This window comes from Echeneis naucrates, chromosome 3 (genome assembly GCF_900963305.1).
Source record: "Echeneis naucrates chromosome 3, fEcheNa1.1, whole genome shotgun sequence".
NCBI classification, from domain to species: domain Eukaryota; kingdom Metazoa; phylum Chordata; class Actinopteri; order Carangiformes; family Echeneidae; genus Echeneis; species Echeneis naucrates.
In genome coordinates, this window is record NC_042513.1 from 5,759,507 (window position 1) to 5,783,319 (window position 23,813).

At 40.3% G+C, this 23,813-nt stretch overlaps 1 protein-coding gene across 2 annotated transcripts; it reads left to right on the forward strand.

Moving 5' to 3' along the window:
- Positions 1–461: 461 nt before the first annotated feature.
- On the forward strand, positions 462–22,122 carry ano5b (anoctamin 5b). 2 transcript variants are annotated; one of them, XM_029498316.1, is made up of 21 exons: positions 462–770; positions 7,052–7,096; positions 10,342–10,406; positions 12,167–12,274; positions 13,436–13,504; positions 13,837–14,121; positions 14,252–14,371; positions 14,845–14,960; positions 15,088–15,222; positions 15,834–15,939; positions 16,279–16,339; positions 16,809–16,960; positions 17,069–17,143; positions 17,264–17,489; positions 17,618–17,796; positions 17,915–18,012; positions 18,532–18,662; positions 18,818–19,023; positions 19,275–19,459; positions 19,657–19,762; positions 19,868–22,122. In XM_029498316.1, exons 1-21 carry the CDS (start codon positions 695–697, stop codon positions 20,090–20,092), a joined length of 2,769 nt encoding a protein of 922 aa, XP_029354176.1. In that variant the 5' UTR covers positions 462–694; the 3' UTR covers positions 20,093–22,122. The 2 variants fall into 2 exon arrangements, with proteins under 2 accessions (XP_029354176.1, XP_029354177.1); XM_029498317.1 differs by lacking the exon at positions 7,052–7,096.
- The last annotated feature ends 1,691 nt before the right edge of the window (positions 22,123–23,813 follow it).

Below are 23,813 nucleotides of genomic sequence, written 5' to 3' on the forward strand. Positions count from 1 at the left end.
ATTAACACAGACCTTACAATGTCTGTATTAGTGGCTTATAAATCATTGACTGGAAATGTCCCTATATTTCCAACCAAGGCAAATAACCCATGCAGTTATTAATAATGTGGTCCTAATAACTAATAAAAACAAAGCACCAGCAAAAGTTTAAATGAGATCTGCATGTAACTATGGTGCACATTTTAAAAAGACATCTATTTGTCTTTAAAATCATCTATTAAGCCTGAACTGTATAGTCAGAGAAAAGGTTGTTGTCCTTCTACTGTGCAATTCTTTTCTGGATAGTGTAGTTCAAATAGACTGTTCATCCCTGCCATCTCTCTGCCGCTCACACACACACACACACACACACACACACACACACACACACACACACACACACACACACACACACACACACACACACAGTTTCGCCGACACAAAAAGCCCCTGCCACTCCCCTTTATGAGCGCCTGGTCTACTCGACAGCACTGGGGAGCCCGGAGGGGCACAGTTTCATTGAGGATCTGTCATTATATAAATATGATCGAGCTGCTTTTTATTGATCAGGATCGAAGTCACTGACTGAAGGTGTGTGATCGGCTGATGACTGCGTGGAGGAGCCTTAAGGGACCGGTCGGGATCACAGCGCTATTCACTGCCCTCCCCACTTTCCTAAGAAGGTGATGCCTGTATAAAAACACCGCAATCCGCTATGAGGCGAATTACAGGAAAGGCGAAGGATGAAACTTTGATCGAGCTGCAAAGCACCGCGGATCCACTGAATGGAGGTATTTTATTTATTTATTTTTTTATGTTGATCTAATTATCCTTTAACAGGAGGAGGTTGTGATGAGGTCTATATGTTAGGTCCTTACTGGTATATTCACTACTAATGCTGCTAGCTGCTCTGGCAAATGATACAATCATGTTCATAATAAGCATGAATCTGACAAAATACAACTTTTGAAGAATATCTTTCTTATAAATTCAAGAATATATGTCTATATGTCTATGAATATATGTCTATCACAGCAAATGATGAACTATTATAATATAAACGCAGTAACTTCCCAATCTAACCCAGCGTTGTTCTGAATCGCTCCGTCTAAAAAACAAACAAAACACACGTAGGTCATGAGTTTGTTCTGACCTATATGTTTGTTTTTCTGAACAAAATCAGGTACTAGTGGAAGTTGACACACAAGGTACTCTGTACTGTATGTGTGTTTTATAGTGAGTCCTTATTGACTGGAGACTGAAGGGGTGAAACATTTAAACCAAGATAGTTCTGGAGAATCCTGGTTTAAGTACTCAGACATTGTCATTGGCTTCACTAAGTGCTTGACAAACAGCAAACCACTGTCAGGCTGCGGTTTTAGAAAGCATGTCCGTCATCTTCAGGTTCACAGCCCAGACAGTAGACCTGCTATCAGATATTAGCAAGAGGGAATGAAATTAGTTTGTGCTGTTTCCATGTAGAAAAATCTCCAACAACACTGAATAATGAACCGCACAGAGAGTTCATAGCCACTGCAGTGGGCTGTGGTCCGTCAGTATAACAGGTTGTGGAGATGACATTACTGTGGCATGTCACACAATGTACAGTACAGTAACTGCCAAACAGAGGAAGGTGCAGCATCTTCTTAACATTTGACCCAAGGTGTCGGACAGTTAAGTCTATTAGGCAGCATTTGAGGTTACTTTTAGCTAGAATTCTTTTTATATGGCTTATTTTCTGACCACACATTAGATTGGGAAGGCGGGCACAGAGGACTGACAGAAACCAGCTTGAGTTGAGAGACATGAAAGTGGGATGGATCCCACCCCATCTCATATTTTCAGGCAGAGCTAGTTTAACAGCAGAAGGATCAATAATTACTTGGAGTGGACCGGTGAGAGCTTTTGAGATTCAATGAAAAAAGGAATGTCCTTAGTGGAAACAACACCAACTGACCTGGTTGGAAGGGAGGGCTGGGTTCCTGTGATGGTTGGCAGAGCGTTGGGTAGCCTCCTGACCTCCAGACCTTCCTGCAGCACTGAATGTGGTCCTGGATGGTAGGTACAGCAAGTTTAACCACCTGGATGGGGAGCAAGTGAGGCGGGAAATGGGGGAACCCTTGTTGCTGAGCTGATGAGGGAATTGTGGGCATTCTCAACCCACATGAGGTGATAGCTCCAGGTGGCAGGGTTCTCTCAGTTTGGCTGTTAGCTTGTGGGTGAGATCGTGATGACAGCTGGTGGTAGCCTCTGCCGATCAGATACAATTTCCAAAGGAATTCCATGTATACGTACCACGTGATCAACTTAAAGTTCAGTAGTTCCCTAACCAACGGTCAGTTTAGAAAGTGCCACGAAATGGGCGGATTTAGAAATACATCCATATTGGTGAAAACCACAGTGTTACCTTGGCAGGCAGTAACAAAGTCGATGGTGATGGGGGCCTTGCTGTGAGCGCAGGTGGCCACAAACTCCCATGTATCCTGGTCAGTATTGGGCTACCAGAAGTACTGCTTGAGCAGATCTAAGTTATGTTTGAAGCCAGGATGACATGATTCCACTGCAGCACCTGGGAGTGAACAGAATCAGGGATGGATATAGATGGTTAGCTGGTACATTAACTAGGTCTGGCTGTTAGCTGTGAATTCCTCAGAACCTTCTCGATCCCCCACAAGAGCCCCATGGGTGGATGGATGAAGGAGTAGAGCTGTAGTACTCGGAGGAGTACTGGCGAGAGAGGGCATCGGGTTTGACGTTGATTGGTTGCTGATTGGTAGGTGAGAGTGAAGTTGAAACAGCTGAAGAATAATGCCCACCTGGCCTCATGGCAGTTCAAGTTCTTGGCAGTTTGAATGTAAGCCAGGGTTTTGTTGTTGGTCCAGACCACAAAGGAGTTTCTCAGCCCCCTCCAGCCAGTATCTCCATTCCTCCAGTACCTATTTGACTGGTAGCAGCTCACGGTTACTCACGTTGTAATTGTGTTCTGTGGGGGATAAACAAAGAGAGAAAAAGGCAAAATGGTTCTCGGGACTAACATTCTGCAGCAGCACTGCCCCAACCCCAGCATCAGAAACATCGACTTCCACAATGAACTGCTTGCTGGGGTCCAACTGCAGTAGCAAGGGTGTGGAAGAAAACAGTTGTTTCAGCTATAAAAAAGCTTTGTGTGCCTCAGGAGACCAGCAGAACTTCACAGTCACAGATGTGAGACTAGTGACTTGTTAGGCAACCTTACAGTAGTCCCAGCATTGGTACGACATGACTTATTATGACATATTCGAAATACCCTAGTGTCGTGTTAAATGCAGTTTTTCATTTGTCGCCTTCCTAAATCTGAAACAAATGGTAGGCAGGTAGGTAGTAGTAGTAGGAAGTCTAACTTGGAAAAGACCTTGGTGTTCTCTCAAGAGCCGGAATTGATCAGCGAGAGTCTACTTATTTTTAACAGTAATCTTGTTTAACCCACAGAAAAAATGCAGGGGCGTAGGGTAGCATCTTTCTTTCCCACAAAAAAGAAACCAGCACCAAGGGGAAAGGTAGAAGGCCGAATTATCCCAGCAGCTAGACACTCAGTAATATCTTTTTCCATAGCCTCCCTCTCGGGGCGTGAAAGCTTGTACAGTCTACTTGAGAGGAGAGGTGCTCCAGGTAGGAGGTTGGAGGGAGAGAGAGTGAGCACGATCCTTTCTAAAATCTCCCGGAGTTCGTGGTATTCAGGGTTGAGTTTGGACAAATTTATGGATGGAGCGGCTTGAACTCCAGCAGGCTGGGCAGACTTGTGGCAGACAGAATGACAGAGAGAGCTCCAACCCAGGATTTTACCAGCCAATCAATGTATGTTTCATAAGACAGGGGTGCCTCAATACTATTGGGGTAGTAGGACAGGATGGCAAGTGAAAAGTTAGTTTCTTGTGGTGGTAACCCAAAACTGTAAGCATCACCGGGGAGTTCTCGTGGGTAATCATGGTGTGAGCGAGGGCAGGAATGGGGCTCTGGGTTTGTTGGGCAACAGCGAAACCAATATGCCACCGTGCTGCCAACAACAGTTCAATGAAAAGTAAATTGAACATGGAAGAAAGAAGAGGCTTCTTCCTGCAGTAAAGACTAATTTGTCTTCCATAAAGAGAGGCTCACTTAAAAAATTCTTGTTTGCAATGAATGAATCTCTACACCTCTATTTTCACCAGTAATGGCTAAACACTGTTTCCATGCCCTAACAGTTGTGTACACATCTACAAAAGTAAGCATCACTTTCCAATCTCAGAGACTGAAGCTCCTCAGTTGTGCCGTGGTAAATGTATATTATACTGAGAGCTTCCTGAGTTGGATAACAGACGTCTGTAGAAACTGTGTGGCAAAAAGGTCACAAGGCAATGTGGTTTTTTTGGCAGAGATACACAGTAATGCATGATAATACACAGCATGAAAAGCAGAAGCAGACAAAAAGAATGATCCTCCTGGGAGATCCAGTAAGGGCATTCCCTGCACTGTAATGTAACCAAGCATAATAGAATGTATAGTTCGGTCAGTTCAAATAACCAACAACCAACAGATAATTTGCTCCGTAGCGTGTTGCCTACTCAGCAGCTAGATGAAATGTCCCAGTAGTGTTAATAATTCTGCACCGTCAGGGGACGTGAGAAGCATAGATGACTTTTTCTGTGGCATCTGAGTTGAATGAATATAATTAACTCACAGACCTTTTAATTTGTTATTGTATAGTGTTTATTGTGTTAACCAGTGAAGGGTTAATAAACCCTCGTGCCGGCTTATCTGGGGTGAGCTGTGGGTTGATAGACTCCTTTTCTTAGGCCGAAGCTTTGCTCAAACTCTTATCAGGGCAGACCTTCAGCTATAAAGCTACAAAGAGGAACTAGGGAGAGAGCAGGAAGGGTCTGTCTTCAGCTTGCTCTGTGTGTTTCTATTCTTTTGTTCGCAGCTGCCCAAACATTGATTAATCGGACGTCATGAATGATATCTGGATCTATCTGTGACGCTCATGGAATAATTATGGCATGACTCTCATTTAAGAGCAATAAACATTGCTCAAATTACGGGGTTTTACTCAGCTTTCTGCAGTGTAGAGCACTGTTGGTCATCAGTGAAGTGATCTTTCAGTCAGAGGTGAAACAGAGCCATACAGTTGCTGTGGCAACAGGCCTTGTAATTTCATTACCCCCCTTGATGGAAGCCATGATACTGAATAAGACATGGTAGGAAATCAAGATATCTGCTGAACGAACGAGAACACAGCTGGAGAAGACATATTGTATACTGAGTTTCTGGCTTCTGTCTTCTGTCGCCAGCAGAAATAATGTTAGACTGATTACATTTTGGTGCTCAAAGGCCAAGAACAACTCTGACCGCCCAAAACACCTTGCTGGTTATGTAAGATATAGACTTGAATGTCAGATTGGATTTAAGGATGAAGATATGGCATTTTATATCATGCAACACTTCTGACTCGAGTCTCCGGGTTTTGCTTTCTTTGGGCACATAGGCATGAAACACTGAGATGGAGGAAAACAAACACTTTCTTTGGGCCTTCATTAATACTTCATTTCAGTGCTGCATATGGAAAACTGTATCTGGAGGCATCATACAGTGCATCTTGGTAAATGTTGCCTAATCTAATTAAATAAAGCAATGGAAACAAATATATATCTGGTTCCCATCTTGTATAAATCATATAAAAGCCATTTAAAAGCTAGTTCATGAAAAGAAGCACAGTGCTGTCTGAGTTTTCTTCTGTGTTGAGCAATAATCCTTTGAAATGTTTGTCCTCAGACAAGCATTGCAACTGACGTCTTCATTCAAATGTGGCTTTTATGAGGACAATATATTTTCCCCCATATCCTACACATGACCTCATCTGCTTGGGGTATTTTTAGACTCATCGAGCTTTCTGGGAATTGTCAGGAAATCTCTTGTTTGAGATAACAGTAGCCTGATGATTAGGAAGGAAACTACATAGAGGGAATACAACACAAACTCACATTCAAAAAACATGTGTTAGGGTCAGGGCGGGGTATGATTCTCATCAGAAGAGTTGAAAGTGGTGGTCTACAAGACTCGTGAGTCTTTAAAGTGCTTGACATGCGCAATTCCATGACAAGTGAACGAACCCCATTTGCAGATGAGGAGGTTGTGACGCATTTGAAAGACTTTTAATGCTGATTAAACAAACTTTGAGGTGAGAGTGTTATATATCAACTATTGTTTCCAAGATCAGCACCTTAAATCTTTATTCATTTTTTTTTTTGTTTTTAAGCACTTTCATCCATATTATAATTTCTGTGAAGACAGGAAACATGGTAAGAGAGATACAAGAGACATCTTGTCATAGAAGATGTAAGCCTCTACAAGCTCAGGATGTTGTGGTTAAACTGTGCACGTCCTGCCTGCTAGACATTTACAAGCCTCTTCACTCACTCAAGTGTTTTGTTATGAAATTTCATATTCCACCAAATAAGGACAACAAGCACACGAGCTCTCTGACACTGTATTGTGGGTGACTCACAGTGTGATTCCTCACAATTATACCACTGTACTAACAGTGATCACATCAATATATCATTCATATGTAGATGTATAGTCAGCCAGGTTTTTAATCTGGTTTTCAGAACCCTCCTGCCTAGAGGGAAGTTGTAGAGCAATCTGTGCAACATTTGTACCACTTCCCTCTAGAGGGTTAATGCTGTGATAATGTTTCTGGATAAATAGAAAGCATTTGTCGATGTGTAAAGCAAAACAGCGATCTGAAATGTTTTCAACCAAATAAAGTTGGTGCCAGCAGAGTGGAAGAGCTACACTACAGGTTGTAGTGGTTCTTTTATCAGAAATACACCCACAGAGCCTGCTTGAGTCATACTAGAAAATAATGTTTCACTGAATCAACACAGCACACTACCAGCTGTGTTTGTGTCAAATTTCAGGTGGAAACTTTTACGAAACAGGTTTGTCTGATAGGCTGAGAATGTTGCAGCATTTAACATTTAAGCATGTTTACTTCTCCTGACCCACAGCTCAACGTTACCCACCTACTAACCTGTGTCTGTGTGTCTCTTTTAAGATGGTCCTGCAGTGCTGACTGCATTCAGGATAAACCTGCACTCAGGTACGGGCAGATCAGAGGCTTTATGTGATGCCTGTCTGTCCATCCTTTCCTCATCAACCTGTTCGCTCTTTGCTGGTTTCTGTTTAGGCTGTTAATTATCTGCTACTCAGTGGTTTGTCTGCTAATCAAACCCAGGCCTCTGTGTGTCTGATCCTTTAGCCTCTATCTCAGCTTCTTGTCATATCAGAGCCAGGCTTATGGCGGTTCATCCCGCTGTGTCCTGCATGTCAGTCTGCAATGTCATATCAGCATTGATGCATGCATTCATGTAATGTAGTGAGGTATGTGTACATTGTAACATTTCAATATTGATCAAACATTTATGCATCTACAGTATATAAGATACATTTCTCAATCATATGTGACTGTGATAGTTATCTCCTTAATATTTATAGGCTTTAAGATATTTAGTTGAGCAGAAAGTAAAGTGGCAATAAATATTTAATTTTTGTAACTTCTAAGTCCATTAAGTGCCAGAAACAAATGATTAGTTTATATATCTAGTTTAGTTGAAATATATATATAATGTATGGTGCTTGTGCTTGTCTCATAGAAAACTACTAGTTGCTGGATGATGCACTTGTTTTGATGACTCAAACTGGAAGCTGTAGTGAAGAGGGGCCCTCTCATGACAGTTACTCATACTGGCATGCAAAATGAAACTAAATATGCAACTCATCAGGGGCTATGTGTTGGATTTTTCAGAAAGTAGAGGTGGAGTTTCTTTCCAGAGGTAGTCACCATCATAAGGAATGCACACTTCCAAGTTGCTCTGGATAATTTTTAAACCCCACTGTGCAACGGCATTTTTGCTCACATTGAGAGAAGGTACGGCTTTTGGGTTTTTTTCCATCTCTGTGTGAGCAACACATCGAATCGATATAATCCTCTTATTGTGATATACTGCAGACCAATGATGCATGGTTATTCCTTTTTCTTTAATTATTCAGAGTGAGGGAGAAGCATTCGGGCATAATTCTTATTACTCCGCACTGGCCTTCATCACAGCAAATGTTGTTTTGGTAACATGGACAGATATTTCTCTCTGAGCTTGAGCTGTGAGAGTTTTATGTCTGAAATTAACCTTCTCGGCAGGGGGGCGGCAGCTACCACATTAATGGCATTATGGTATTAGACCCAACGCTCTGGCTTTGGGCTGTTGTGGGGGGTAGTTACACTAAACACTGAGGTTTACCAGTCGAGTGAAAGCCGTTTAACAATTCTCTTAATCAGCGCATTTGTTTTAAGTCATCACTTATTCACAAGATGTTTACGACTTGTGCTCTGTTTATCTCACTACTGCTATTTATAAATTAGAGCTTATGGATTTACCAGGTCAAGGAGCATTGCTCTGAAGCAGTCGCCCATTTGGGGCACCAGTTGGTGGCTCAAAGGGTCACTTTGATTTACACATGATTCAAGGTTATTTGCATATTTTTTTATGACCTTCCATTCTGCTCGAGATGTGTTCACAGCAAAATATCTCAGCTACTGTAAATATGTAAATAGATATCAGCTGAAGTAAAATTAGGTTGCAGGGGTAGAAAGTGTATTGGAAAATGTGGTGCACGAGCTTTACTTTCAAATGAGTTGTCATTTAGTTTATTTGCATTCTTTTTTGCTGCTGTTGCCATGGTTATCTTACATAAATGTGAGATTTCATGAGCAGTAATTATTTCTCTTGAATGAACATGTTTGCCTTTTTGTGTCAGTCACTGAGTACAGATTTAATTCAATACCCATATTCACTTGTTTGTCTCTCTGTGGAAGTAAATGCAACACACTGCTGCCCCATTGCTTTTGCTTGCTTTAGCTAGAAGTTGATAACGGGCTGTGTGCATTTGGAGTAAGACCAAACAAGTAAGACAAAAAAAGAAAAGAAAAATAAAGAAGGAAAAATCAGCTGCACACTCAATCGAGCTTCCCACGAGCCCCGTGGAAAAAAACTGCCATTTGCCATTTTATACTTCAGGGATTCCCGTGGTCCAAATGATAAGCCAGAGTTGCATTCCTTCTTAGTTAGTCCACACAGAGACACACAAAGTCCCTCTGTCATTGGCTCACACTGCTCTGTGTCAGATCTGTGTGTCTAATCAGAAGTGTGAGTCTGGGCTTCAGATGAAGCAGGCTGAAGATCCATATCTCCTTTGTGTGTTGAATGTGTGTCATCTTGGGGGGAGGTTGGATTTGTGGTGTAGAAGCCAGCCTCGGCCCAAGTCCCTCCTCTTCCTCATCCCTCACTCATGCTCCAGCCTCCCCCATACCGGCAGTGCAGCTTTCCCACCACTAAGGAAATAATAGGAGGACGAGGCTGCAGGCAGAGCCGTGCTATATGAGCACATTTCCTCTGCCAGAGTCTGCCACGCAGGAGAGAGAGGCACTGCTGGAATGTGGTGTGTCATTGGATTTTAGATGAAGAGGAGTGTGTGTGTGTGTATGTGTGTTTGTGTGTCACTGCCTTTGTGTCTTTAACCCCTCTTTTCCAGCTTGCTGTCTGTTAAGAGTTTGCGTTGGCAAGACACGAGCGTTTTTATGAGGTCCTTATTAAACTGAGTTTGTCTGAGCTGCTTGTACAGTCATTGTTCTTAAAGGGACAGTGTGGATTGGCACAAACCTGAATATTATCTTGTAGAGCACAAATCCTGTGTGTTGGGTTGTGTACCTGCTCCATTGTTAAAGGGATTGTTCGAATTCTGTCTATTTTTAGGTTAGAATTAGCATTTTTTCTTTGGAGCTGTTAATAAATTGTATTTAAGGGAAACTTCTTGAATAAAATCTCTCACACTCTGTTACCACTAATCATGGGCTTTTCTCCAGTCAGCTGATATCTGCCATCTGACTGGGCTTAAATAAAACATGACCACAATCCCTGAACTATTCCTTTAAAACGACACTATCTATGGGAATATATATAACAAAATGAACACAAACATTTGTAGTTCGCAATTAACTTATTAAAATAGTTTAATTGGACTCCCTGATAAGCAGCAAACAAAGTGACATTATGAACTATAACATAATACTATATAGGTACTCACATAAACACAGTAGATGTATCAACAATGATTGTGTTGTTTATTCACGCAATAATTACATATTGAAGACATACATTCTGAGTGGTGCAACTCTCCACACTATTACTACCCCTGTATGAAACTTACCTGTCCATACAAATGATCGACTCTGAATACCGGCTGTTTTTGCTTCTACGGTATATATATTTGATTGTTGTTTTTCTTTTTCAGATGAAAACAGTGGGAATGGTTTTAGTTCACTACCGGAAATAGGGACACTGCCTGGAGACACAGAAGTAAGTTTAGATGATACTCTTTAACATGTTCTGTAGTCAGTCTATTTGCACAGTCAGCAGTTGATTTAGTTAGCATAAAGGCAAGAAGGCGGAGGAAACGGCTAACCTGGCTCTGTATGTAGGTAAAAAAAAAAAAAAAAGAAATAAAAATGAAAGAGATCTACCTATTTTAATTAGTGGTTGCTTTGGTTTAATTTCTTTAATTACTGACATACAGTAAGAGCAGTATGGCAGAGGAGCATACTTCCTAAAATGCTAAAACTATACCTCTAACCATAGATTTGATTTTATCTGGTGCATGCAAGGTACGTGTCATTTTCAGCAATAGTTAATGTGACAGTCACACTATTTACAAAGCCAGTGTTATTTTCTTTCCAGCCACCAGATATTTCCTGTTATTATTTACATTTGTGTGATTTTGGTCGACTCATTTGCTGATCCTTTGTTGGTTTACGAGTCACAAGACGAGCTGCATTCGTCTCACAGTGAGAAAGAAACTGAGAGACTGACTGTAGCTCAGTCAGTGTGTTAGGTTGGGCAGGCTGATGTTTCATCCATCTTTATTCATAATACTGATTATATTATGTCTCTGTGATTTATGACTTCTGGATTTGGTGACAGGATGGAGCTGATTCATTAAACCAGAATAGGATTAAATAACTGTAACCAGCAGTGTTCCCATCACATAATAATCCAAAAGATGCATGAGTGCATTATGATCTGGGTATCTGAGATACTGTGTTGTCATTATGCATTTTTATTATGGCTGAATTTATAGCAGTCACCTTCAAATGACAAAAAAGTAGAGACATATCAGCAGACCATTATTGAACCAATGTTAAAATAATGCCTGTATTAATATGAATAAATACACCTAACTATACGATCTAGTGCATTGTATGTCAGTACGTTCTGGTATATTAAATTGAATATTCTAATCATAGCTTTAACATAGTTGAACAAAGATAAGGTAAGATAAAGACATAATTTTGGCACTAAAAAATGTAGAAGTTGTTTGAATTAGGACATAATCCTGTCAATGTTATAAAATCCAAGATGTGGATTGAAGGTTTACAGCAATATCTTACAAGTTGATTAAAGGTCATGCTGCTCTGTACTGACTGACTTACATTTCCACATAATTGTATGTCATGTTGTGACCACTTGAGCTGGTATCCATTTTTAGAATTTAGTCATTTCTAGAGAGTGTGTCGACAAAAGTTAAATTTTTATATGAAGCCATCACTGCTGTGAACAGCAAAACGTTAAGACAAGTTAGTTAATAGTTGTTAGTTAAGACAACGCCTAAAATTCAAAACTTTGTATAGAATCTGTAGCATCCAGTCCTCCTCCAGCGCTATTTATGTGTAATGACAGGCTGTGATTCTGGCATCTAGAATTTTATGTTGCTCTGTGGTTTTCTGTGGTCATTATTGGCTCACTCTGAGCTTTTTTCTGAAGAAGAAAGTCCCCCTGAAATACTGAAACACACAATTTTTCTGAATGAGTTTACACTCGGTGCAGTGGTTAATATTAATCCACTTTTTATATGAAGTGTATATTTATTTCTAAAATTGGAGCTCAGTGTTCTCCTGTGCTCTATGTGCAATACTGTCTGTGTCATTATGTTTGTCTTCCAGACCCTGATGGTTTAGTTTTTCAGGATCACTTGATCAAGTAGTGTATCTTTTTGTTTGCTTAGGCTTCCCACTAAGTGAGAAACCTAAAAATGCTTTTGATGCTTGTTGTTTTTCTGTCAGACAGACAAGCTACAGCCAAACAAAGACACTGTGTTCTTCAGGGATGGAGTACGAAGGGTAGACTTTGTGTTGTCTTATGTAGAGGACAAAGATGGAGAAAAGAAACAGGTGAGTGTAACATGTTTATGTCACTCAGCAGGGCAAGTCACATGTTGCTTGATTGCTCAGCATTTTAGATCAGGCACACATGCTATTACACCATTTCCGTCCAGAACAGGAATACATGGTACTACAAAGAGGAAGCGAGATGAATGACTCAAAGGACATATTTTCCATGTGGACAGATGACAGTTACGAGCTGACGCAAATGAAATTGAAATACAGCATTTGACTTTTTGTAAGAGTAAAATCAGCTGGCAGACATAAATAGGACGCATGGATATATACAGGTCTCAGCCGGTTATACGACCACTTTTTGTGCCTGTTGAGTTTCCTGCTGCCGCACTCAGCTGCTACTTGGAGTTATAATTACGCAGCTGTGAACATATTTTAAACACATTGTTAAAGTGACTATAGTCCATATTTTTAGAATTACATGATTAAGTCATTCGTCACACAGCTTCAGGGAGAATTCAGTGAGTTTCAACAGAAAAACTAAATGAATAAGTAAAATGATAATAAAACTTTCTCCTTATCTAACAGACACAATTCTGAGTCAACAATAAACTCAAACTTGTCACGTTTGCATTACGATATGCATTACCATCAAAATCTCAAGTCTTTTGCTGTCAGGTCATCTCTAATTTTGGAAGTGAGACCACTCCAGTGGTCCAGATGTCTGCCCCAAAATCCATTATTGGTTTGACATTTACAGCATGATTAACATGCTATAAGTATTTATGAACTAAGAGTTTGAAAAGCCGTTGAGTTAGACTTCAAGCAGAAGCGACAATAAATCAAATTTTTGAGTTGAAAAGTTTTAGGTTAAGTTCCCTGCTCTGTTGTTTTAAGGTTTGTGTTGCATCAGTGTAGCCTCTTTAAATACATTTAAAATGAGTGTTGGAGTTCTTTCTTTGCAATCAGTGAAAGTCTGTTGCCTACTATCCCCCAACCCCTTCCTGCCCCATTTTGGACCAGTTGCCATGCAACTTTGTACAGATCTCCCTGGCAGCATTTGTGATGTCAAACAATCAGTCTGACAGAATTAACAGCAAAATGCCAGCCAAAAGGTTTTTGGTCCAGGAGCCTCAGAATGGGGCTTTATTACATTTCTGTCACGAATGTAAGTAAAACAGAACTCCTATGGTTGTTGTGTGTCTCTGTCCACAGGAAAGGAGGAAGGAGTTTGAAGCCAACCTTGAGAAAGCGGGACTGGAGCTTGAGACAGAGGATAAAACAGTAAGTTATTCAACCCCAGACTGCCTGCACCATCTAGTGGCTACTTCTCTGAGGTACATATGCAACAAAAAACGTGTTAAAGGGATAGCTCAGCTTTAGACACGCTGTCTTCCATAAGCATCTTGAATGAAGATTCTTAACTGGAGGGAATTAAGCTAACATGCATGTGTGTGGAAAAACCCATGCAGGCATGGAGGACCAGCAAAGTCTGCACAGAAAGGCTCCAGGCCGGGAACAGGAACCAACAACCTTTTTGTTGTGGGGCCACAGTGCTAACCACTATGCTGCCGTGCTGCCCTCTTAACCAACATTCACAATCTCTTTATGCGCAGGACTCCAAAGACAAGAAGACTTATTTCTTGAAGATCCATGCCCCATGGGATGTACTGGCCACCTATGCTGATGTCTTAAAGATCAAAGTTCCCTTCAAGGGGAGTGATATCCCCCATGCCAAAGATGTCCCACTGGAGTGGCTTTCACATCCTTTCCGTCTGCCAGAACACATAATGCACCCACAACCTGACTATTTCACCTACCCTTTTGACAAGACTAAGACTGACTTCTTCCTCATCACTAACAAGGATACGTTCTTCCCACCATCTACAAGAAACAGGATTGTGAGTATTTATTCTCTCAAATTAGAACTGACTTTTTACATGACCACTGGTCCAAAAAATGCATATAGTTAAATAGTTCAGACAAAGCCAAATCCCTTAATGCCTTTTTAAATCCCTTCCTCTGTGTAAGGTGTTCTACATCCTGGCCCGATGTCATTACTACAAAGAGGATCAGAAAGACAAAGAAAAAGTGGGAATCAAGCGATTACTCAGCAATGGGACCTACACGGCTGCCTTCCCACTTCACGATGTAAGACCGCGTGGAAGAAAAAATATGTAGCTGTCAAACTATAAAGGTTGATTCACTCGGGCTAACAGCCTTTTCTTCTTCCAGGCTTTAGGATATCATACAGACCCAATACCGGAGCTATTAGAAAAAGCAGCTTCTTGGTTCACGTACCACGCTGAAATGCTGCTTATATTTTAAGCAGGGGGGCGGGGTTAAACACATTGAATAGAATTAGAATGGAATACATTCAATTCTTAATTCTACCTTTATTATTATTACAGTCACTTCTTTTCCATTATGTCTTTGTCTGTATGCAGGTCATACTTTGTCCTTCCCATGTGGAGCTTTTACAATGATGGTGTTAAGCAAGGACTAATAGGCATTTTTTGGAAGCAAACTCATTGACTTTCTTGCCAAGAATTTCTTTTTCTTTTTTTTTTTTCCAAACATTTTCACTTTTACAGCTCACATTCCAATGTTTGTTTTCTTCTCAGTGTCAATACTGGAAAAGGGCAAGAAATGCAGAGTGCGAGAGTGAGCGCTACAGCTTGTACAAGCATTGGGCCAGGTTCCTCTCCTTTTACAAAGAGCAGCCTCTGAACCTCATCAGGTGAAAGAACAACATCTGGATGCCCTCAGAGTCTGTCTTCTCAAGTTTTAAGTGATTCTGATGTGCAATGATTGAATCTGAAGGTTTGCTTCTTAGACATTCGTTTAACAGGGTTTTTTGCCAACAGGAAGTACTATGGAGAAAAGATTGGGATCTACTTTGCCTGGCTGGGCTTCTACACTGAGATGCTGTTCTTTGCAGCCGTCATGGGGCTTATATGTTTTACCTATGGAGTGCTCAGCTATGACGACAACATATCAAGGTTAGTACGACCAGAGGGCACCAGGGAGCCAATATCCCCATAGCCAAAGGTATGTGGATCCACATGTATATGTGTTTTAATCATATTATATATATGTGATTATACTCCAATACTATCCCAAAGTCAGGGGCTTTCATGTGGTGTGGTAACACTACCTTAGTCTTCCCTAGGCTTAAAATGCCTGACTGCAGACATCTACTCACATTCATCAACATGATCGCTAGCTAAGTCAGGCAAATGATGTTGGGTAATAACACCTGGCTCGTATTCTGCATTCCAGTTCCTCCAAAAATGTCTTTAATGAGGTTGAGGTCTGGAATCTGTGCAGGCCAGTCATGCTCTTCCAAACCAAACTGGGGAGGCTTTTTCTTTTTTTGGGCCAGTTTTGTGTGGAGACATCATCAAATTCAAATTAAGGGAGCAAAGCACATTAAGTGACCAAAAAACTAGTGTAGCTTGACAGCCTGACTCTGACACTGCAAATCTATAATGCAATCTATGATGACCATCATTAAATTTAACAGCCCCTCTTGAATGAATGCCACTGTGCTTACCGCTGATTATGTTTACCTATGTTCATTTTTTGTGTTTTGTTTTGTTTTTCCTTTCAGCAAAGAAATATGTGATCCCAATAAAGGGGGCAGTATTGTTATGTGTCCACTTTGTGATAAAAAGTGCCCTTTCTGGAGGCTCAACTCTACTTGTCTCTCATCTTGGGTAAAACGATTCATTAACATTTAATATGTTACTAGAAGATTCAACACATATCTTTATATACTAAAGTTACAATTCACGTGCCTGACTCCACGCACAGGTTTTTCAATTGTCTGCAGGCAAATGAAAAAAAATATAAATGCAATGCTCTCTTTAATTAATTCAGATCTTTCATCTGTTATGGTGGTTGAAATGTTTTGTTTAGTGGCATTTAATCCTACAAATACAGTTAATACTCTAGATGGTATCTACAAAATAGGCAGTATGTCACAGTTTTTATTTCCAGCGTGTCACTTCCTCTACTCTTAAGAAATGTATCCTTTTCCATATTCTCTCTTCCAGCAATCCCATCTGTTTGATAATGAAGGGACGGTGTTCTTTGCCATATTTATGGGGATTTGGGGTAAGTGTCAGTGTGCGTGGCCCATACTGAATTGAGATCCAGTATACCCCCTCCTACTGTAAAACAGATTTTCTCAGTTAAAGCCTTTTCACACCAATGCACCATCCCCCTTAAACATATTGCCAGGTCAGAAAACTTGCCAGCACAATTATGTTTTTATGTTCAAGCTATTGGATGCCTTTCTCAGGAGAGTGCAGGCCAAGAGTGTCTGCAAACTGGTTAATGCACAGCAGCGAAGAAATGATAAACAGCTGAAAGTCATTGCACTTAAAATAAGGTTTTAAAAAAAGTTGGTGCAAAAGCTACAATTGGATTTGAGCCATAAAAATGCCAAAAAACAACAACAACAACAACACACATGCTTGCACATGGACTGACATTTCGTTCCACAAAAAAAAAGAAAATCTGTGTTCACTACCAAATAAATTAACTTTTTTTTTTTTTTTGCTTAATTTCCTCCAATCAACAGTAACTCTGTTTCTGGAGTTTTGGAAGCGGCGCCAGGCACGGCTAGAATACGAGTGGGACCTGGTGGATTTTGAAGAGGAGCAGCAGCAGCTTCAAATCAGACCAGAATTCGAGATCAGATGCACCAACAGGAGACTCAACAAGATCACTCAGGTGCTTGAGGTTCTGCTTTGAACCTTGACGATGAACATGAAAAATATGTGATTGAAAAATGGTCATCCAAAAATAATAACATAATAATAAAAGTGACATATCTCTCAGGAAATGGAGCCCTATCTCCCAATCACCAGCAAGTGTGCTCGCTTCTGCCTCTCTTCAGCCACTGTTGTATTCTGGGTAACTAGATGTTCACCTCACTTGTGATTTTTTAGTGTGTGTGCTAGAAGAACGATACCTAATTTCCATGAACAGTCTCATACTGTCAACAGGCTTTACATGTGGATGTGCTTTCTGCAGATTTCTCTGATAGTGGCCTGCATTATTGGGGTCATAGCGTACAGGCTGGCCGTGTATGCTGCCTTTGCAAGTATAATCAAAGACCCAATGAGAAAGATCCAGTTCGTGGGCAGAATCATCACTCCTCAGTTGGCAACATCTGTTACTGCGTCCTGTATCAACTTTGTCATCATCATGATCCTCAACTTCTTTTATGAGAGAGTAGCCATTTGGATCACTGATATGGGTAAGGAGCTTTTATTTCACATTCACATGATCTAAGAAAACTGAATAATTGAGTTTAACACTGGCAAGTGTGCAACAGAGTCAAGTTCATCAATTTTTTTCTTCATCCTCTCCAATGTTTGCTTGCAGAAATCCCAAAGACTCATCTTGAATACGAAAACAGGTTGACCATGAAGATGTTTATGTTCCAGTTTGTCAACTACTACTCCTCGTGCTTCTATGTGGCCTTCTTCAAAGGCAAATTTGTGGGTTATCCTGGTGACTACTCATACATGTTTGGCCATTTGACCAAACTGAGGAATGAGGAGGTGATTTCTTTTTCTGGCCTACAAACACAGGGTTTCTACATTGTTCAACATATGAAGGCAGCCTCATAATCTGAGGGCTACTAGTAGAAAGTGATATGATTGACTGTTGCTATCCTAGTGTGACCCGGGAGGCTGTCTGATCGAGCTGACCACACAGCTGGTGATTGTCATGGCTGGGAAACAAGTGTGGGGAAACATTCAGGAAGCTCTGCTGCCGTGAGTCCATCAAATGTTTGTCCTCCAAGTATCAATATTACTTGTTCCTATGAAATAAAGACATTCTGTGCAGCACGCATTTAGTTTTATTTGGCGTTGAAAAACTGTTACTCTACGTATCAGAGATTTGTAGAGTAACAGTTTAGACTTGTTTTAGACTACATAATGAGGTCACTGTTCCAAGACTTTTAGACTCATGTTTAGACTTCATAGAGCAGCCACCGTCTCAAGGCCTTCCTTGTGTCCCACTCCCATTTCCTACACCTGTTTGAGTGATAACCTATAAGAACTGTGTCTGTAGCTGTTGAGTCACCCCAACAACAGGAGTGCAGCTGACCCTTTCCACAGAAAGCTTTTTCTTTCTGAATTAAAGAATCAACACAGCAGATCCTTGGGTCTGTCTGATTGTTTCCAGATTCCCACCACATCTCTCGCCAACTTGGCACACAAAGTCTGATTTTACCCAAAGCTAATTAATCCACATTAACCTATGGTTATTCCTCATGGGTTTCTTGCTAGGTTGATACGTAACTGGTGGAGTAGCAGAAAGGGGCGGCACAATCCTGAAAACCATTACAGTCGCTGGGAGCAGGACTATGTCCTGCAGAACTTCAGCCAACTGGGCCTATTCTATGAATACTTGGAGATGGGTGAGATACATCACAGCTTTGGCTCTATTTAAAATTATAGTTTACATATTTTTACAGACTAATGGGATGTCCACACATTCCCCTGATTTTCTACCACTGCCTTTTCCTTTTCGTCACTCAATCGCTCTTATTGTTCTCCCGTTCTGTCATTTCAGTGATCCAGTTTGGCTTCATCACTCTATTTGTAGCTTCTTTCCCTTTGGCTCCCCTCCTGGCTCTATTCAACAACATACTCGAAATCAGGGTGGATGCCTGGAAGTTCACCACCCAATTCAGACGACCTGTGGCGTCCAAGGCCCGAAACATTGGAGCGTGGCAGGAGATTCTCAACGCAGTGGCCATTTTATCAGTTGTTACCAATGTGAGTTTTGTTGGTCAGTAAATGTAAAATACTGTTGACACTGAGTTTAATTTGTTGTCCAACTTTTTATTCACTTCTACATTTTCATATACAAAACTAAATGTTTGGCTTATAAATTGAAATGCTGCTTTTTTTACGGTGACCTGAATAAAATGTAAAATTTAACTTTAACAATCACACTAACCATGCAGAGGTGCTATTTCACAGTCAGACATTGCATTGACAGCCTTGTGTGTTTACATTCATTCCAGGCTTTTATCATGGCGTTCACCTCTGACATGATTCCCCGTATGGTCTACCTGTATACCTACGGTAATTCTAGCATGGAAGGCTACATCAACAACAGCCTGTCAATATACAGCATCAGACAAATACCTGAGAACAACATGCCCGAGGAACCCAACAACTGGCTTGCTAACGTCACAGAAACTTGCAGGTGTGTGTAACTATAATAATGAAACTTGTAATTCAAGAATTTGAATTACATAAGGGGTTTTCATCTTATTTAGGTCAGCTTTGAAACTCTATACTGTAGCATCACTGCTGTGTGCCAGTACATTCTTATATTTTCTCTTTACATTATAATGCTCTACAGTCCTTTTATAATGCTGCTCTTCTTCTTGTTATTTGTAGATACCGTGACTATCGTTACCCTCCAGACCACCAGAAGAGGTACACCCACACCATGCAGTTCTGGCATATCCTGGCAGCTAAGTTGGCCTTCATTATTATCATGGAAGTAAGACAACACGGTTTCTATCTACTATACATTGTTGGAATAATTGCTCAAAACTAAGAAAATGTTTCAATTCTGTGTCCTGTGATCATCCTCCCTCTTTCGCAGCATGTGGTGTTTGTTGTGAAGTTCTTCGTGGCCTGGATGATCCCAGACATCCCATCAGATGTGAAGGCACGGGTTAAGCGGGAACGTTACCTGATTCAAGAGTACATGCATAACTACGAGGTGGAGAAGCTCAAACTTCAGCTGAGTGCAAGTTTCATCACAGAGCCACAGTCAGAGGTGTCTTTGATGATGGACAGGCATGAAGTGTTGTCTGAGTGCCTGTGACCCCAGCTGAACTCCTCTAACTAACCAAGTTAAAAATGGGATGGGAGTTTAATACCTTGATGTAAACATCTACATGTAAGGGCTTTTGTCTCTGGGATAATAACGTTGTTCTCTCCTTTTTAAATCGGCTGCCATGTCAAGAGATATTTCTTCATCTGCATCGAGCCATCACAAAAAGGATCATTCAAACATGTAATACAACATTTCACTTTGCTTCCATACTTAAAAAATTGCTTGAAGGTATTAGGATTGAGAATAGCAGCAAAGAGAAAAAAAAATAAATAAAAAAAATCCAGTTTTAATCATTCATTTGATAACATACTCAAAATCTCCAAAATGAATCCATATGTGTTAAGTATGTGGGGTTGAACATATTATAGCTGGATGTCTGCATGTCTTTCCTCTACAGAAAATACAAAATGAAGGACTGACCTTTAGAGTTTAGACGATGTGTTTCTTGTGAAACTGTATAAATGGGATTGTTTGTTCACATAAGTTACCTATGAATGTAAAACGCCCCTAAACAAAGTTGTGTATGCTTAAATACATCAGCTCTGAAACCCATTTATATAGAAGAGAATTGAAATGGGAGTTCTTATTTGTTACAGTTTGTTTTTGTATTTAAATGGTTTATATAATTGTTTGCTACATAATGTTTGGGTCCACTAATCTGTAGCTTGGCTAGAAGATTCTCAGTTTTGTTTTCTGGATGTCCTTTATTTAAAAAAACAAAAAACAAAAAACAAACCTTTGAAAAACTGTGCATTAGAAAACCAAATACCTCCATTATATTGCAACATTTAGGGTTGGAGGGTTGTAACAGTAGTGTGGTAAGACAGAAGCTGTAGGCTCATTGTGTCTCATCCTTCAAATGTATTTCCATCTTGCGCTGGGACCAATTGTAAAGCTTCGGCTAAAGGAGATTACATGAAAGAAATGTTGGAAGACCGCAAGAACAGATCTTCTGTTTCAACACAATCAGTTTGTGTGGACGATATCAGGCTGATCATGTGTCGGCTTTACTCCTCCTTGTGTTACACGGGGATAGTACATGGCCCATATTTTTGTTCTCAGTTATTCCTGTCTCATCTGTAACCCTTGTTTCAGAGATGTGCAGAAAAGAGAAGTTCTTTTGGCTTGGTATACATGTGAGTGAAGACTTCAGTGAAAAGAATAAATACTTAATGACATTTAGTGCCTTGCTCATACTTTTTAGTTGGACACTAAGTGTTGCTGTAGATATGAAAAATATGTTATCTAGTTAAATGGGTTGTAGAGCCATTAATTTATTGATCTGTTTCTGCTCTGTAGCTTGAAGCATTTGTGTTTAGAGTTACTTAATAATCCTTTGTTGTCATTTTTTTTTAATCAGTTTTTTTGCTATTCACCACCTCATTAGGACCACTGAGCAGTGTTAGGTCAGAAATCTATTGGAGTAGATTTTATGTTATTAATTACAACTTTACCAAGGGACCAGACATTTATCAGTCCTCTGCATGTTCTGTGGGAAGCAGGTCTGATGATATTTCTGTGATAGATTAGTGTTTCATCATATACTATATGGCTTTTATCTGCTTAAGCCTTAACATGCATGTGGATTTCTCTTTCTTCGTATTCACACTTCTTTGTGGTTGGCACTGTAGCTGATGCAATTGTGATTCCAGCTAACAGCAAATAATATGTGACAGTCAAAGAAGGCCTGGCCTACTCCAGTCTCAGGATTAAACATCCTCCAGTGTTTTTCAAGCATCACTTGGTGACACAGTGTGCAGATGTGGGCATGATCCTGCAAGATGCATAATGTATTTCCAAACAAACAAAGCAAACAAATGCCTTAAATGTCTGTTTTTACTCGCGTTTGTATGATTTTGTAATGACAGAATTTCCTATCTGAAGTCAAAACTTGTTTCATATAATTTGTTGTTAATTGACTTGTCCTGTTTGATGTGCAGGAATAGCTGTTACGTATCTAAGTTTGCTGTAGCTCATTGTCAAGAAATGTAAAACATAATATTCACAATAAATGAAGAAACAGCCATATTTAGTATGAGTTTTCTTTGTACATGACCCATAAAAGCACCAGATTGAAAAACATCTAACAGGGATAAAAGTTCAATGGTTATGCTCTGTAAGTGAGTGAGTGAGTGTCCAATGCAATTTAAATACATTTCTGATAAATCACAATATTGAAAATGGAAACATTTTTGTCTCTGGGGGAGAAATCTAGTCTCCTACTTCAATAAACAGACTTCTGAAAATTGAGTGTTGAAACACCAACCGCTTCCAATCTGGTTGTGATGTGTTAAATTGCCTCTGATGAGCATCATATTAAATTATAGTGCAGGGAAAATGTGCCACTTCAGAAAAAAGATGTGGAAATGTTTTAAGGTCAAAAATCAGAGTGCAGTTAGAAGAAACAAAATGCATCTTCACGTTGAAGGAAAGTTTTAAAACTAAGCAAACTCAAGATTAAAATAAATGAATTACAACAGACCAACAGTGGTCTTACAATAACCAGTCAAATAAACAGAAAACTCGGTATAATTATGTTTGTGAACTTTGTCTGGTTGAGAAGCACACAACCACCAGGTGGCGGCCAATAACCACAAATGACATGTTTGTTTTTTTTTTTTTTTTTTTTTACTGCTGTTCTAATTTCTTTTATTCTTTATTCACACATCTACGAGTTATCACAAAAGTGATAATGATCATCGATTAGTATCATTATAATGATTATTATTAACTTTAGGTTATTATCAGTAGTAGGTGTAGCAATTGGCAATTATTAAACCTTCATGCTTTAGTATTTTTGTAATTTAGCTGAATGGTTCTGCAGAGGGCGGGAACCACGACTTTATCTCATCAACATGTTAAACTAATTGACTCAGAAACTGTGTTCATTCCTCTGTAGGAGGATGTGGTCGTCCGGGGGATGAAAATCGGGGAAACCTTTAAATTATTGATGGGTTTTTGGTGAGAAGAGGATAAATGACGGAGGGGGGGGGGGGGCACTCCTGCTCATTTGGTTTCCATAGCACCGCCCTCAGGAGAGCTGCAGCTTTCTTATAAGAGGTTACTGTCGGGGTTTTTTTTTTTGTTGTTGTTGTTGTTGTTGTTTGTTTCTTTGGGGTTTTTTTTTTTTTTTTTGTTAGTTTCTTTTTGAGTTTTCATAAACTGTTTATAAACGCAAAAATAAAAATTAAACTGCCGCAATAGAGCTATCATTTAGCTTGTGAAAAAGCGACAGATTGAACACCATGTTTCCCTCTTTTTCTGTCCTCCACCAAGACTGTCTGAAATGACTGACAGTGCCAGGCTGATGTGTGCACACCTGCATGTCGTGTTCTGACTCTGGCCTTGTTTGGCGCTCAGCAGCTGACCAGATGTTGGAGCGGAGCTGCTGTCGCTGACCTCGGTGCTGAACACGACGTCAGATCAACCTGCGCTCACCACAGAACACACGATCCAGCCTCACTCCCTCTTTCATTTATTCCAGCTACTTCAAACACCCGCTTCTGCTTCCTAAACCCAGAGATCTTTTTTTTTTTTTATCTCTCTATCCATTCATCCAATCTCTCTCTTTTTTATTTTTTATTTTTTATTGTCGGACAGTGATCCGGATCGGTCGACGACGCTGACAGTCAGTTTCGCTCCTTTTCGTTGTGGTCGTGATGGCACTTGTCGCAGTTCCTGTACTCTGGGCAGGGGACGAGCTGGTGGT